The sequence below is a fragment of the Corythoichthys intestinalis genome, chromosome 16 (assembly GCF_030265065.1).
Source record: "Corythoichthys intestinalis isolate RoL2023-P3 chromosome 16, ASM3026506v1, whole genome shotgun sequence".
NCBI lineage: Eukaryota > Metazoa > Chordata > Actinopteri > Syngnathiformes > Syngnathidae > Corythoichthys > Corythoichthys intestinalis.
The window spans coordinates 9,769,301-9,785,599 of record NC_080410.1 but is presented as its reverse complement, the minus strand read 5'-3'; the positions used below and the strand labels follow the sequence as shown (position 1 = coordinate 9,785,599).

The window sequence follows — 16,299 nt, the reverse complement described above, 5'->3', positions numbered from 1 at the left end:
GATCCATCACTGAAGTCCTTGCAATATACACCAGCTTCAACAACAGCACACAGCTGAATAGGTGACCAGCATGCAGTAACTTAACTATGGAGACTGGAGGTGGTCAGTAATGAGATACCAGTGCCACTATTGAAATAGTGTTAAGGCATTATACCATACCATGTTAACACCAATGTGCAGTCACAGCACTTACTCATGTGGGTCCTACTTTGAGCAAAAATTATTGAACACACATCATAACTGAACATTGACATTTTTACTCACCTGTAGGCTTGTTGTTGGTCCTTGACATGCTGGATTCAGGACCTTTGCCCCACTCGTTGGAAGTATAGGAAGACTTAGAATTGGTGTCGCCCCAGTTCTGGGAACCCTGGTTGCTCTTCATTGGTTCGCCCCAACCCTGGTTTTTATTTTGAAGGTTCGGCTTAGAGTCGTTCCAGTTAGAGCCTGGGTTGGGAGTACTCTGGTCTGGAGTATTTGATCCTCCACTTCCTCCCCAGGTGTTACTGCTGCTAGTATTGGTTCGCCCTGGCTCACTCCAGCATCCAGAACCTGATCTGTCACTGTCGCTGTCCCAACCTACTGATCCAGAACCTTTGTGGGGATCTCCCCAGTGGTTGTTAGACATTGTTCTGGAACTATCTCCAGCAGTAGCCCAGCTTTCATCTCCATTGCCATTATTAGAACCCCAGCCCTGCTGCTGTTTGGGCACATTAGTCCATGTATTGGATCTGAAAGTGGGGAATGAAGATGTTTGACAAATATATTTAATCATGCAATGTGTACAGTAAAATGATCAATCAGAAAACTAGTCAAGATGAAAAAATATTGTTAAATGATTTCTGTTAACAATATGAATCACTCATTGTAGCTCACCTGTCATCTTTGCGAATGTCGTTTCCCCCTTTGTAACCGGATTCATTGTCCCAGCCCATGGAAGAACCTTTGTTATCCCATCCAGAGGTTGGTCTCTGTTCACCCCAACCAGAGTTTCCTGTATCTGGGCCCACACAAGTTGGACCGTCACCCCAACCTGTTTATATAAAAAAAGGAGACAAAAAACGCTGATATAATTTTTGCTGACCTTAACATAAAATATAATGTACTACCTCCAGAGGTCTGGGTAGGAGCTGCCTGTGTTGGTGCTGCTGTTCCCCAGCCAGAGCGTTTTCTTTCATCTCCTTTGAGAGCCAGTTGCTGCTTGTTGGTGGAACTAACATCCCAAGCAGTGTTCTGTCGAATGGGTGTTTGTCCCCATCCAGTGTTGGATAGAACTCTTGGGTCCACATCAGTTCGACTCTGCAGTGACATGAAAGGTGCCGGACTGTTCCCTTTTCTCCGGTTCCCGCCTTTTGAGAGGACATTCTCTCTGTCTGAGCTGGATTGGCCTCCAGAACTTTCTGCACTTCCCTCACTTCCACCGGAGCGGCTCCAGCCTCCTGATACGCCTGGCAGGCTTGCGCTACCAGGCCCTCCACCTCCCATGCCCATGGCATCATCCTCCAGGCTCTTCCAACCATTGTTAGCAGCACTTCCTTTATGACTTTCAGCATCTGAATGGTTGTTCCCATGGGTTGTTGTCCACTCCCCATTTGACATCTTGTTGCACGTGGAAGAAGAGGAGGAGGAGGAGGAGGAGGAGGATGCACTACTTCCCCAGGGGCGAGGTACGCCTAAAGGAGGGTTCATCGTAGTTTGGTTCAGAGTGCCTGGCATTTGCCCTGTAGGGCCTGGGATTTGATTTGTACTGATACCCCAGGGGTTGTTGCTCTGACTTGGATTTGGGTTACTGGCAGGCCCCTGATCCCAGCGTGAGCCCCCAGTGCTATGGTGGTTATTATTACTCTTAAAAGCAGCAGTAGAGGACATTTGGGAATTCCCAACCTGCATTAAGGCAGGGGTTTGTGAGTTCACAGTGTCTGAATTTGGGGGACCCTTGTCTCCAGAGTAGGTAGATGCGTCCCAAGGCGTACCATAGGTTCCGGGAGTCCCCATCTCTCCGTGGGGATGCTGGGGGGCAGATGAAGGGTTTCCATTGGGCAGCAGACCACCACCCCCTGCTCCTCCAATTGAGCCCCAGGAACATTCCCCGCTCAATTGAGGTGAAGCAATAGAGTTTGGTGGACTAGAGGTCATTGTTGTGTTAATAGTAGTAGTAGAAGTAGTAGTAGTATTCATCGTCATAGTGTTATTTGGTCCATTTGATTCAGTGTTAAGATTGGCGGGCTGCAGACCACCATTTCCACTGCTGCTGCTTTCTAACACATTGCTGCTTGATGTACCATTATTTACCTCAGTGTCTTCCATCATACTGGTTTTATCTTGAGCTGCCATGCCACCCCACCCAAGCAAGGGGCCCTGTTGGGGTGCTATACCTAATTTTGAATTCATCCCCTGAGGCTGTAGTGACCTTTGGCCCAGGGACACTGGGCTTGGGGTTAAATTTTGTGGCCAGGCACCATGGTTGGCATTTGGGGGTATGGTATTTGGAGTTGATCCTCCATTTATGCAGGCGGTGCTTTCGCTGGAAGTCATCATGGTGTTGCCTGACTGGGTGCACCAAACACTGCTGTTATTAACAAGCTTGTTGTGGTTACCCATGTTATTGCTGCCAATACTGCCAGACCCAGACACAGAAAAGTGAGAGTGTCCAGTAATGTTGCTATTTCCATTTTTTGCGCCACAGATTGTTCCAACTCCTCCACCGTTAACCTGACAACCATTGCCGTTGCTGTCTCCGTTCAGTGAAACGCCAACCATCATGGCAGAGGAAGGAGTGAATGTTGGAGAAGACTCAGAGGAAGAAACATTTGCCGACATCATCCCAGTTGTCACAGCAATTCCGGCAAAGTTATTCTCCGAGCCAGTTGACGGACTACAGTCGGCATCCATGCATTCTGGCGCTAACTCGGGGTCTGACCCTGACCCGCAGCCAGAGGAAGAAGACGACGAACAAGAAAATGAAGAAGACGAAGGGGGCCAGACAGAAGAATTAGTTGAGGAAGGGTTGTTGGCTTTGTCTGTGCTGCTGTCCACTAGGACCTTTCCCCAGTTGCTGTTGCTGTCACCACTGCACGGAGAGCCAGAAGACCAGGGAGAGGGCTCATACTGCGAGTCCAAGCCGGGGTGTTCCAAGCCTTTAGGGAAACAGAGAAAGAAGCCAAGTGTTATGTTCTCTTATGAAGCAAAAATTATTTCATCATGACTTCCACTATCGATAGACAGTCCCCATTTTGTCACTACAGCAAGGCAAACTAGATTGCACCTGCTGTAATAAATTAATCAAGCTACAAGTGTGGTAAAATGAAAAGGGACAGAGTCATTTAAATCAAATGGTCAAGGGCAACGTGACAGATTGATCCTACTGCAATTCAGCTTAATTTAGCCCTCAGAATCCCTGAAATGCTTCCATAGTCAAGGTCAAAGAGGAAGGATTGGCTAGTAAAGAGACAAAACACTCAAATGGAGGAAGAGGAAATGAGAAAGAAAGAAATGTGTAGTCACCTGTCTGATTAGGAGAATGGCTGACGGAATCCCGAATGGGAGCCATGCCTGGAAAGAGTGAGAGAAAGGAAAGTGCTTCAAACAGTTGGACAGAACTTTATCTGAAGACATAAAAACTGCAAGATTGAGAATGAAAAGAAGAGTAACAACAGAATATCGAATGAGTAAACAAGAAAAAAGAGGGGCTCAAGGTAAGAAGAGTGGTAATGCAGCCGTTTAACCACTTGCATATTAAAACAAAAATAATCACCTAACTATTAAGAGTGGAGCAAAAAAATCAATTATTTGATGCATTGCGATTCGACACGTGACGATTCGATTACGATTCATAAATGTTCAAAAACGATGATTTTCCCTAACTTTATGACAGCCGCCAGTAGTAGAACGAAATTCAAGACAAGTCTGCCGCCCAGACACCTTTAACGGACGCACGCACAACATTATGATAGATGCAGCTGGTTAGTGAGTAAGAGATTTACTCCTTTTCAAAAGACTTCAAAAATAAATTTGTGAGACAGGCAGGGACCCGGCGGCCGCGCTTCTGTTCGCAAGTTATTTTTTAGAGCGAGAGGGGAAGAGAGAGAGATCGCTGCTCCTTGCCTTTCAGTTTTCCAGCAGTAGGTTCAAGTCGTGTTCATTGGAAAATGTCCCTAGTGTGTTGCTAAGTCCCGTGTGTCTATAAGAGGTGAGTCCACAAACCGTCTTGTACTATTTAGCCTTTGTTGTTGTTGTTTTTCAGATGTTACAAGTTAGCGCCGAGCACTATGCTAATTAGCCACTCCGCTAACATGTATTTCCATGTCGAGTTGTGCGTTGTTTGATGGTGTATAAAAGTTATTCCAGATGCAGAACGTTTAAAAGCAGGATTAAGTACAGCGGTAACACTACAAACATGCGAAATAGTACAGAAATCTGAAAACAACGCATATTGGTTAAGTCTTATTTCTAAAGACACTTTGTTTCCAGAAAATGTGGAATTCATTCCACCTGTGTAAAATTGTATTGTTGAGAGAAATAAGTACTGCCTATGAGGCAGCTAATATTTTTGCACCATCTTGAAGAGAAAAAAAAAAAAAAAGCCGTCTAAGGGCAGCTTTTTGTTGAATGGGCATGTTTCCATCGTTCCTGTTGAATCAATAATTTTTAAATAAATAATGGACATAAATTTGTTTAGCTACTTTATTCATTAGTAATCTATGATGCATCGATAATCGTGATCATCGTCAATACCATGATCATCGTTCAATAATCGAATCATAGCACCCTGAATCGTAATCAAATCGAATCGTGGGGTGCCTAAGATGGCACACACCGACTAACTATAAATATTACAATCCTATATTGGCAAAATTTGCCACTAGTTGCAGTTAATGACTTAAACATTGTTATTTGGCAACGTTAATGTTTTTTCAATAAGCACCAGATGAAAAGCTATCCAAAATTGTAAACCGATTTAAAATCATTTGCAGTCTATATGAAACCAACAAATGTGTTTAGCATTTCAAAAGAGATGGTTCCAACAGATTTGAGCTATTTTTTCTCCAAGTTCTATTTCCTGAAAAGCACAGAAAGGTATATCTTATAGAAAGACTAATATAAAACAAATGAATGTGTACTATTTTACTGTTTAAAAAAAAATAATAATAAAATATTCTTTCCAGCTGGTTACCATTGTAAAGTAAGTAAATAACCCTTGCATTTTGATTGTAATGGGGATTCGGGTGCGTCTGATTTATTTTTAAAACAGACCTGTGAGGGCAGCACGTGGCTGCAGCTCGTGAATGGTCTTGAGGGCCTCCCCGGGTTGACAGGAGACCTGGTTTCCTCTGGTTCCCAGGTTGACGAGAGAGAACAGACCTTCTTTAGCAGGTACAGCCTCAAGGGTCCGGGGTGAAGAGGCAGGGTTGATCAGAGTGGGCAGCTGGTTGATCAGACGCCCTTGGCATCGCTGAGGACTTGATGAACACTGAATGTGTATTTGCGCGTAATTGGTGAGGGAGATGCCGTAGGGATTTAGGGACTTTGTGTGCACTGGTCCTGAGGATAAATACAAATAAGAAAAAAAAAAAAAAAAAAAAAGGTCAGGAAAATTTTATTCATATGAGTTTAGATTAAATATATACATATTGACTTTGACCGACTTCAATTCTCTCAACTACACAGCGACGCCCAAAGTCGAAATCACAAAAAATTAAAATCTGGCATCTAATGAGACTTGGGTGAAGATGTACAGTTAGACTGCCAAGATGGCTTTAGGCATTAGAAGCTGCAGACTGGTTAATGTTGAAGTAATTATAGCTTTTTAAAACTGATGAAACTGCAGTTCCACTAGCATCACACAATTGATGTTGTCTGACTTTGAGACACCGCTGTGTTTCTGTGAAAATAGGGCAGGGTGATTTTAAGATCACGATCGTAGATAGAAAAACAAATTGAGGTCGATATCTGCTCAGCCGCGGCATATCTAAATCAACCGAAAATGGTGGCGATGCTAATTGAATCCTTCCTGGCAAAAAGTTAGAGGCCCCTCAAAGAGTCCAGTGTTTGTTTTCTAGCAGTTAACTTTTTTTGTTACAGTTTACTTTAAGAAAATTAAAGCACTCAACATTAAAATACAAAACATTGTTTTTGAACACCTGCAAGCTAAATGCTAAGGCATATGCTCCTTCTACACTGTCAAAAAACATATTATATCAAAAATGCTTTATTTTTCCCTCTCCTTCTACAGTTGTTACAGTACCGTAATTAGTAATTTCATTGCATTTTTGAGTTACTTTCCTATATATTACTATATATTTATTGGATTTCATTTACTTTGTGACTTTGTTAATCACTTGATGTTGAAGGAGATGCACATTTCAAAGAATCAGTTACGTTAACCGAGGGAAAAAAATTATCAGAGGTTTATCTCTGGCGTTTTTTTTTTTTTTTTTTTTTTTTTTTTTAAATCATGCGTAACGCTCCCACTGGCCAAAAAAAAAAGTTATTTTGAGATACTCCTTTGCATTTTTTAGAGCAATTTATTCATTATAGTTTTCCATATGAAATGTATTTCATTTCATTAATTTTATTATTGCCATTGTATTTTTGTAATTTTGGGTCTACCGTTTCAAATATTGAACGTAAGAAGCTGTCTGTGTGAGAGAATATTTAGTGGTGCTAATTTTATGTCAATATTTACTCGATCCGTTTATTTTTTTAGTATAAGTTTTAACTGAAGATTCTTTAAAACTGCCAGTTAAAAAACGAGTTAAAATCGCAAAAAGAATCAAGATCGGATGATATGGGGGAAAAAAAGTGTGATACTTTTTTCAGCCAGACTGCACAGCATTATGTGAAGAGGGGAAAAAATGGATAGAAATCAACAAGTATAAATAGTGGCAGCCTTCAGTCCAAGTGGACCGGTGTATTTGACAGTTAAAAGTGTGTAGTGTGTACCACTCCACTGACCTTTTCAAAAAGGTTAGAACATGTTTCAGCTTTTCCTGCCTGCTGCAGCAGCACACAAGTCTATTTTTAAACTTTGTATCCAAAAAGCTACCACTTGATTCACTAGTTAATGCAATGAACAAACAAACCAGCTCATATTGTATGTGCGATACAAAAATGTGTACGAAAAGAAATTAAGCTTAAACGTTAAGTTTGCGAGAAATATCACATTTTAACTATCTATACCAATTATGGCCTTATTGTACCTATAATCACTGCTGCTAATACACTATTACTTCACTGAAGCCTATCTTCATCGGTTTTCTACACGCACAAAAAAAAATAATCATTTGAAACGGAGAGCAATAAGACAGACCCTGGCATGTTGACAAGGCACACTGACGTCTGCTCCATCTTTAGTTACTCTCAGCTCACTATCTGAAGCCCTTGGCAAACTGCCAGCATCTAGAATTTAGCTGTCCACAAGCCGCTTAGCCATACTTCACAATCAATCACAAAGCCAGCAGAACACAATTGTTCTAGAAGAACACTGAATAAATAAATTTTAAAAAGCTGCAACCTCCACAAGTACACCAACAGCACTAAAACAGCCGGTCTATTCCAGGGAACCAAGTTGTTTACATCCCTAAGTCTTGACTCACAAGGGTCTGATTTAAATGGCACAATGGTACAAGCCTTGAAGTCCATGCAAATCAAGTTACATAAGACTTATTACGACGTGTGTCATTTTTTGCAGCTTTCTATCAGATTTTATGTTGGCCATTCACATGAATGCTGCAATCATCTTACAGACAGAAGACATTGAAAAGGAGGCTGACACAGGTACACAGAGGACAAAAATGTTAACAAAAGAGTAGGAACAATCAAAACGACGAAAAGTAAAGAGTGGGAGGGGAAATAGAAATGGAATGTGGAAAGAGGAGTGACAAAGAGCCATCTTTGAGGTTGATGTGAGTGGAATGCAGCTGCAGCTTCTAACATGTATGAAAAGGCAAAGAGGTCATCCAGCACAAGAGCGCGCCGTGTGAATTCTGTACAACTTGTACCCAACCCATGTTCACTGCTACTTGTCCAAATAACTGCTGTTGTAAATGGTGTGAGCCAAAACACTTAGCTCCTCCTTACCAGCGAAAACAATTCAGGTCAATAATGACCTTTGATGATACATTTGGTTAGGTTTGTCATAGTTCCATTTATGGATTAATGGAATAAATATGCACAAAGATGCAGAGAGACAGATCGGTACATGCATGTTTCCTTACTTGTACACATAAGAAAATGGAACTACAAAATTTGATATCACCCTGTATATTACTGTACATGCAAAACAGGCTGGATTTAAACTATGCACTTACAAATAAGGCTGTAACACCTAATCGATTAAAATCGATAAATAAATTGGTTGCCAACGAACGCGCCAGTGATTAGAGCAACAGAGAGAGAGAGTACACGGCTACACTCTGGTTTAGTTGCTGAATGAATAATATTTATACGAGAGTTAGACTGTCTTGAGTCTTGTGTGTTAGGTCCAGTGTGCCTCCGTCGGAGGTGAGTAAATGAAGCCAATTGTATAGTTTGTATTCTTTGTTGATAAGACGTTACTACTTAGCACGAAGCTCTAAGCTAGTTAGCGATTATGCTAATCAGTGTCTTAAGTGTCCGTTTGTATTGTGTTTTGGAGAAGCAAACTAGCACTTGAGTTGTTAGATAGTAGAGTTGTCTCATTTTATAAAACCACCACACACATAAACCCATTCATTTAACACCTTAGAGTCTCCTTTCAATACAAACTCCCATTCAAACTGTAAACTGTCATACAAGAGAGAGTGCTTTGAAATTGGATTTGGATAGTATTTATGTACAACTGTTTGATAAGGAAAACATTCATAACAGTCAAGTCTGTCAATCTTATTTGATTTTGTTTAGTTTCTTTAAAGAAAATGAGTCATTGACACAATTTATATCCGCGACAAGGAAAAACCATGTCAATCAACAGTACTTTTTTTTTTTTACTTGAATGGTCAGGACTTTTTTCTGATTTGTGTACTGAGAAATTCTGCGGATTCAGCTGATTTTGCGGATTAATTTGTGTATTTTTTGTAGAGCTGTCCCGACTAGTCGACATAGTCGACGTCATCGATGACGTAAATCCGTCGACGAGCACAACATCCCGTCGACGGTTAATGAAGGGTTACAAAAATATATGCGTGGAAAGTTCAGAATGTCGGATGCTCTGTATGCAAGCGGGGAAAGCGGCACAAAGCCAAAAAAAAGCGCACCAGAGTGTCCAAAACATTGACTTATTTCAAAGAAACAAAGGAGGGTACACTCTTCTGTCCTGTCTCTTCAATGCCAAGCTTGGCTGCACGTCGGTCGTGAATAAACACCTCAAGCGCCGTCACCCAGTTTGTTACATTTTTTTTTTTTTTTTTTCATTTTTTTATACACCAGAGGGTGCTGTCGCCTTACTAAATAATAATGTTTCATTGACAATGGGCCTATAAATGCTATTGGTATTGTTCTTAATGCTAACTGAAAGGTTTATTTCATGTTATGGTTTATTTTATGGTATAGAAAATTATATAAGGTTAAAAGGTCATAAATATATACCGTATATACAGTGATTGCACTCAAGGGAGAAATTGTCAATGATAAGCTAATAAATTAAGGTAAAGGCAATTCATATAGGCAATTCATTGATATATAAATAAGGTTTAAAAGGAAAAAGGTGAAAAGTTTTTGTTAATTTCTAATTCTGTTGTTTTGTGTGCACCGTAGCTCTTACAGTGTGATTACATCAAGGATGGAATAAAAGTTGTAAACCATCAGTTTAAGAGACCATCTTTTCAATCGGGATGCTACACTAGTTAATTCTATCAGCATTTGAACTCATTGTTTATTTGTGAATTATTATTGTTATTTACGTGTTTATTTGTACTTTAATAAATAATTTAAGTGTTCCAATATCTTTTTTGTGAATTGATAAGCGTCAACAAAAATTTAATTGCTAAATTAGTAAACCAAAAAAAAAAAATTTTTTTTTATTATTAGATTAGTCGACTAATCGTAAAAATAGTCGGCTGACTAATCGGGAGAAAATTAGTCGTTTGGGACAGCCCTAATTTTTTGTGTCATGCACTATCCTCGGCTTGGGCCCGGGAAGCCCCTCGCTCCGACGTAAGCCGGTTTTTCCACCGAGAATGCACCATTTTCTGCGTTCATCTCCTCTGCATCCCCAGCAACGAGCACTGCCTGGCCGATCGGTGAAGACAATCAACCCCACCGCCGTGTGTGACATGAATCCAGGTAGTTTTGTATGATTTTTCGGTTTCGAAGGGCGAGGAAAAGACTTGGAAAAGCTGCTCGGTTCGGGTTAGCTTGTCGTCTAGCTTTTACGCCTCTTGTTTTGTTTACGCTCTTTCCTCCTTCTCCAGAGCCTGAGCAGGGAAATGACAAAAGCTGAACTAACTCTGGTGGCATAAAATACTGTTTGGGAGGTATAATAAGTCGGTAGTTTTGACAATTATGCAGTAATTTAGCAGTGTCGTACTGAATAAATGCATTTTTAATATTTCATATTCCATTTAGCACAAGACTTATTTGTCATGACTGTACAATTTACTTAGTATTTGGGGGAAAATACTGAGATAAAAAGAATAACCTGTAAAAATATGGGAGTAGAGTGATTAAAACAATGATGACATTTTGCTGCTCTCTGTTACATTTTCCTCATTCTGAATCTTCCCCCTCAATGGGCTGAATTCTAAATCAGCTGAAATCGTTACTCCGTCAACGTCATCAACCAGATGGAGGCGCTACAACGCTATAATGACAGGTGGGGCTAAACGGCAGATTAAAAGACTCATTTCTCGCCATCTGCACTTTGCCAAATAGTTGTATATGGTCGAATTGTCTCAAAATGTAATTTAATTCACATTATATTGCCATTTAAGATTTTTTTATGGTGTCACAGGCACTTTAAGTTTGGAAGAACTTTAGACATCAGTTGCAAAGTTAGTCAGAATATCACCACCATTTGTAATTAAAATAAATTGCAATCTTTCAGTCAAAACAAGACTTCATTGCAGGTGGGTATTAAACACAAGTAATTATTGACGATGCAAAAACAGTTTCCAAGGGCAGTGACAAAGCTGTTAAGGAAAAAGTCTGTTGGTATGGTAACATTTGTTAACATGCAACTCCAACAGGCTTGTCTTGGCAAGACGGCCGCACGAGCCAGCACTGCAACTGTGCTGCTCTTCCAAGTGTGGAAGGAGCTTATTAGCCAATAAAGCAGATGCCTCTCTCCTGCACCCACTATCTCACTTTCACAAGTTGAAAGACTCAAGACAGTCAAGCATCAAGCGCTGACGTCACAAGCTCATGTGTGTATGGTAAGGAGCAGATAACATTTGTAAGGATGGGAGGGGCTTGACTTCTTCGTCACTGATGCAAACACACAGCAATGTATAAATGTTAAAGCCTTAAACTTTTGCTTACGAGTCAGTAGCAGATTTCTCTTATTATTCTCTAAAAGAGGTTGGCAGCATTTGATACTTGCTCATTCAGCAACAACTACACATACACCTGAATGAATTCAGAGGAGTTTCAGGATGTTTGCATACCTAGTTTGAATTACTGTAACAATTTTGAAAGAATTCATGTACGAGGGGTTTGACTGACACTACACTACGCCATTTTTCATTCATATTTCCATTGAAATAGCAAAGCTATGCTCAGCTATGGAGGTTTAGCAATGTCAAAAGTTAATTGGTTTTCCTTAATAAAACGATGTTCTGCATTTTAAAACAAAGTAATATTGTGTTGCCGATTACAAGATGTTAAATGAAAATTGTAACAACAAAAAACACCACCAAAGGAAACGCCATATCAGAATTAAACCACAATTTGAAAATGTTTAAAGATTTTTACGTCATATTATCTCTCTTTATCTTTTGTCCAGTCATGTATCTTATTCTTCTTCCTTGTCACACACTATTTCTGACGCTTCTGTCCACAGTGTGTCCTTCTCTGGGTGAGTTCCCTTTTGAAGACGATAGAAAAATATTTTAATTGTGGTGCTAAGTATAAAAGCAAGTAAGATTAAGAAAACGACTGATTTTAAGATATTCAAATGATAGCCAACACTGACAAAAACAAAAGTATCATCAATTAACAGTATAGAAATTGAATAAATACTGTAAATAAATACTGTGTTTATACCAAGGGTCCCTATCTGCCGGGCCGCGGACCGGTACCGGTCTGTGGCGCATTTGCTACCGGGCCGCACAGAAATAACAATTTAATAACGACCACATTCTGGTCGAATTAACCCTGTGCCCCTGCTTGACACACCAATATCCCTGTCTACTCTAGGTATAATACTACAGGATAGATTAGAATGTAGTCATAGAAATCCATTGATTGGACTGCGAGCAGTACATCTTGTTTGTGTATATATCTATGTGCGCTTGTCCTCGATAATAACGTATTATTAGGCCGTGGGCGCAGCACGTTTGTTCCCGGAAATAATTAGCCCCCACACGAGCGTAGACGACTGGAAAACAGACGTCTTTGGAAATATTTTTACGGCGAAAAGGGCACCTGACGAGCCTACAGGAGTGGATTCGTGACCCGTTTGTGAATAAACCGAGTGATTCGAGCATGTCTGTGCAACAGGAGGATCAACTTGTAGAGATCGCAAAGGACGGCGACCTTATTAAACGTACATTTGAGACCACAACTCTACCGAGGTTCTGGATTAAAGTCATTCCGGAATATCCTGACATCGCTACGAGAGCATTGAAAACCTTGCTACAATTTCCAACATCGTATCTTTGTGAAGCGGGCTTCTTAATTAATGCGGCAATGACAATGACAAGGCGAAGTCGTTAATGGTGAGAGCGGTGTGCAGTTGTTGTGTGCAGCTAACATGGCCGGATGTATCTGAGGAGAACTTTTCTACAAGTCCTTCCATTATCAAACGTAAGTTAATATCCCTTTCTTTCAAGAAAGTTTGAAGTGTTTATTTTGGAATCACTGCATTTGCGCATTTTGCGGCTATGTTTAACGTTATGCGCATGCGCAGAACCGCATCATTGCAATTTTGATGGGTTGCAAAATTTGTCAGAACAGCGGTCCATGAAAAAAAAGACCCACATAACATCGGTCCGTGGTGCAAAAAAGGTTGGGGACCCCTGGTTTATACTGTAACAGCTACTTTCTCCTTTTACATTGTTGGCATTATGTGACCACTATTTTTTTTACCTAAACATGTCACTGTACACATTTCCCAACTGGATGCTAGTGTTCACAACGTTTTTCCTGGTGCACAGCCTGCAGGCCGTTTTTTTAAATCCATTAATGGGATTACAAGAAAGGCCTAGCCTAATGATATAATCGGACATACAAAGATGCTCAGACACCTCAATGACATTGAATAGTTCATATTAAATGTGGCGTCAAAGAGTAGGTGACAAGGTGCAAGGTGATACTTTTACATTGTAGTATGAAGTAGAATTGGAGACAGCAAATTCCTTATTTATTACTGCTTCAACATAATTGTTTTAACCACCAGAGCTCAGCCATGATGCATGCCCAAATTACGAGTGTGGTCTCATGTGGCTATCTGTTGACATCATCTACAGTATGTGGACAACTATGTGAGCTATGTAAAAACATTATTAATGCAGGCTTTCAAGTTGATCGAACAATCAGAAGCGCCATGCTTTGGAGAGGCCAGATTTAGAAACAGCCTGAGATTGGGTTTTCTTCATTATAAATATCCTGTGACCACATCATGCAAAGCGAACAGTTTGTGAGAAGAAGCTGTCCATATATATTTTTACATTGTGACCTGTCTGTGGTATATTTTAGAAATAAGTATTAAATAAATCTTATTTCCCCATGCTAAAGTCGATCTGAAACAGCTCGTTGAAAACACTACGTAATTGCACTGTGACAAGAAAACTGCATTTTATGGAAGAATCTTTCAAATTATCCAACTCTGATGCTCCAACACCATTAGATTGCGGAGGCATAAAAAGATCTGAAATTTTGCGTCACCCATTTGTTTAATACACAGGACTAAGATGAATTTTGGTGAATTTTGTAGTTGCTGAGCCTTTAAATCAGTCATGGAGTTAGCACTAAAATATCTGCTTTAAAATCAGTCCTAGAATTAACACTAAAATATCTGCTCTATACAATCACTTATCTTGTCCATCATTTAGAGAGAAGGAAACACATAACTTCATAACTGCAGTGGAAAGACTTGAAGACTGGGATATTGAGATTTACAAGACGACGAGCAAAAAATTAATTGTTGTTGTTGTATTTATTTGAATGTCATCGCGTTCTCTCTGCGTGATGACGCTGCCAAACGTCAAACATAGAACATTGACCATAACCGGAATGCTGGCTGTATGTAAACTTGACTAGTAGAGGTCGACTGATGTAGGATTCTCAAATGCCTATGCCAATAGAGACATATAAAAAAATTCGGCCGACTGCCGACATCCAAAGCCGATATATACGGTGTATATATATATTTTTTTTAAAGCACATAGATCACCACGTTACAGAAAAAAAAATTTTGTTCTTTGCTTGAAATCATTTTATTTGTGTTGCTTGGGTCAAAACAAAATGAAAAAGTGCCGCTAAAAAGGTAAAAGTTTAGTTTTGCTAAAAGGCTATATTCAAAATTTCCAATTTTATGTCACGTTATGCAGAAAGTATTATGTTAAAAGTTATTTCTTCGTGTTTTAGGTTGAGCTAAGCCTATAAAATAGGACGTGTATACATATTCATGTAAAAGCATTAGAAAGTACAACAGTAAAAAAAAAAAAAGTGGAAAATAGAACTCCAAACACAAACCCAAACTTTGGGAAACAAAAGTGTATAAGTCAAAAACAAACTAGGAAATACTACTGAGAACCTGGGAATAAAATATGTGTTACATGGTGTTATGAAAGGCATTTAAAAAACATTGCTTCACCATCTTAAAATTACAATGATGGCCTCAGACTTAAAGGATTAATAATTAAAGATTATGATTAATAAGTCTAGTGCTACCAAATCAATGAACGCAGCAATTCTTTTTATAACTATGCACACTCAGCAAGAACAGGACATTATTTTCAAATGATTAAACCCACTAGGATGCCACGACGAAATGTAAACACAATGTAAATGCTCGCCATGCTAAAACTAATATTATCAAGAATGCTACGCTAATGCTATGAGTTACATTTAGATTGTAAGGATCACTCGGTAAACACTTTAAAAGGCTAAAACAACATTGCATATTCTCTCATACAAGATAAAAAATAAATCTTGCAATATTTACAAAATGGGCAAACATGAAGCCCTCTGTAGCAACCTGCCTTCAAGCTTTTACACAGTCCTTCCTGGGTCCTACAGTCAGTCAGCGGCGGCCACAGCTGCCCACACAGATGCCTGATTAAAATATTTTTTTATCGGCTTTTATTTTTTTGGTTAATCAGCCAATGTCGGAAAAAAGTCCATACATCAGCCGGCCGATATATCGGGCTTTACACTAGTCACTGACTTGTCACTAGTCACAGACTAGTGTAAAGAACTGACCAAAATGACAGCCAAATCACTGGCATGTCTGGAAAAATTCAACATTTGACAACTTTCCTACTTTTTAAAGAATTTTGATTAAATGTAAATGCTGCCACCCACTCATGTGCTTCCCAGACCTCCCCCTGCTCCTCATAGCCTTCTTCGCTCCAACCATCAAGTATTTCAGCAGATGGGTTCAACAACAACAGCAGAGCATAGTGGGGGCCTCCTGGAGAGAACACACACACCAATACAGATAGCATCTGTTTATGAATGAGCAGACAACCACCCATCCCCAGACAACTACAGCTGACTGCAGGAATAGGGGCACAAAGAGCAAAAATCAAGTAGGAATAAAGACTAGGGCAGGACAACAAGAGGGAAAGGCACACAAGGTTACTGTGTTTGCTACCGGAAATATGTTTTATGGTTTGAATCATCTCATTCTAGAACCAGATGGTAAGGAGAAAGAAAACGTTATTGACGGTACCAAAACCCAGCTAATTTTCGGCATACATATTTAAAAGACTGTGACAGCCTCATTTATTATTTATACTTGTTATAACATCAAAAAATAATCCACATTGTCAAGTATGGAATCTTAATTTCAAGAGTGTCCATACTTACGATGACGACTAAAAAAAAAATAAAAAGAAAACCTTACAGTTGCGACAAGCACAATGCTCCTATTTACAACACGCCCAGGAGCCACGTCACCAGACTGATGAACAGCATTTGCATTCCAAAAATATCTTTTTT

The 16,299-nt window shown here is 39.8% G+C and overlaps 1 protein-coding gene across 2 annotated transcripts in view; it reads right to left on the bottom strand.

Moving 5' to 3' along the window:
* The window catches only part of LOC130931955 (trinucleotide repeat-containing gene 6A protein-like), a 30,006-nt gene extending 24,466 nt beyond the window's left edge, over nucleotides 1-5,540 (bottom strand). The window contains exons 1-5 of one of the 2 annotated variants that reach the window (XM_057861223.1): nucleotides 5,254-5,540; nucleotides 3,505-3,552; nucleotides 1,110-3,137; nucleotides 877-1,033; nucleotides 265-731 (exon numbers count right to left, since the gene is read on the bottom strand). In XM_057861223.1, the coding sequence (XP_057717206.1) occupies nucleotides 265-731; nucleotides 877-1,033; nucleotides 1,110-3,137; nucleotides 3,505-3,550 (2,698 nt within the window). In that variant the 5' untranslated portion in view covers nucleotides 3,551-3,552; nucleotides 5,254-5,540. The remainder of the gene's footprint in view (nucleotides 1-264; nucleotides 732-876; nucleotides 1,034-1,109; nucleotides 3,138-3,504; nucleotides 3,553-5,253) is intronic. The other variant, XM_057861222.1, reaches the window with a different exon arrangement.
* Between the last annotated feature and the right edge of the window lie 10,759 nt (nucleotides 5,541-16,299).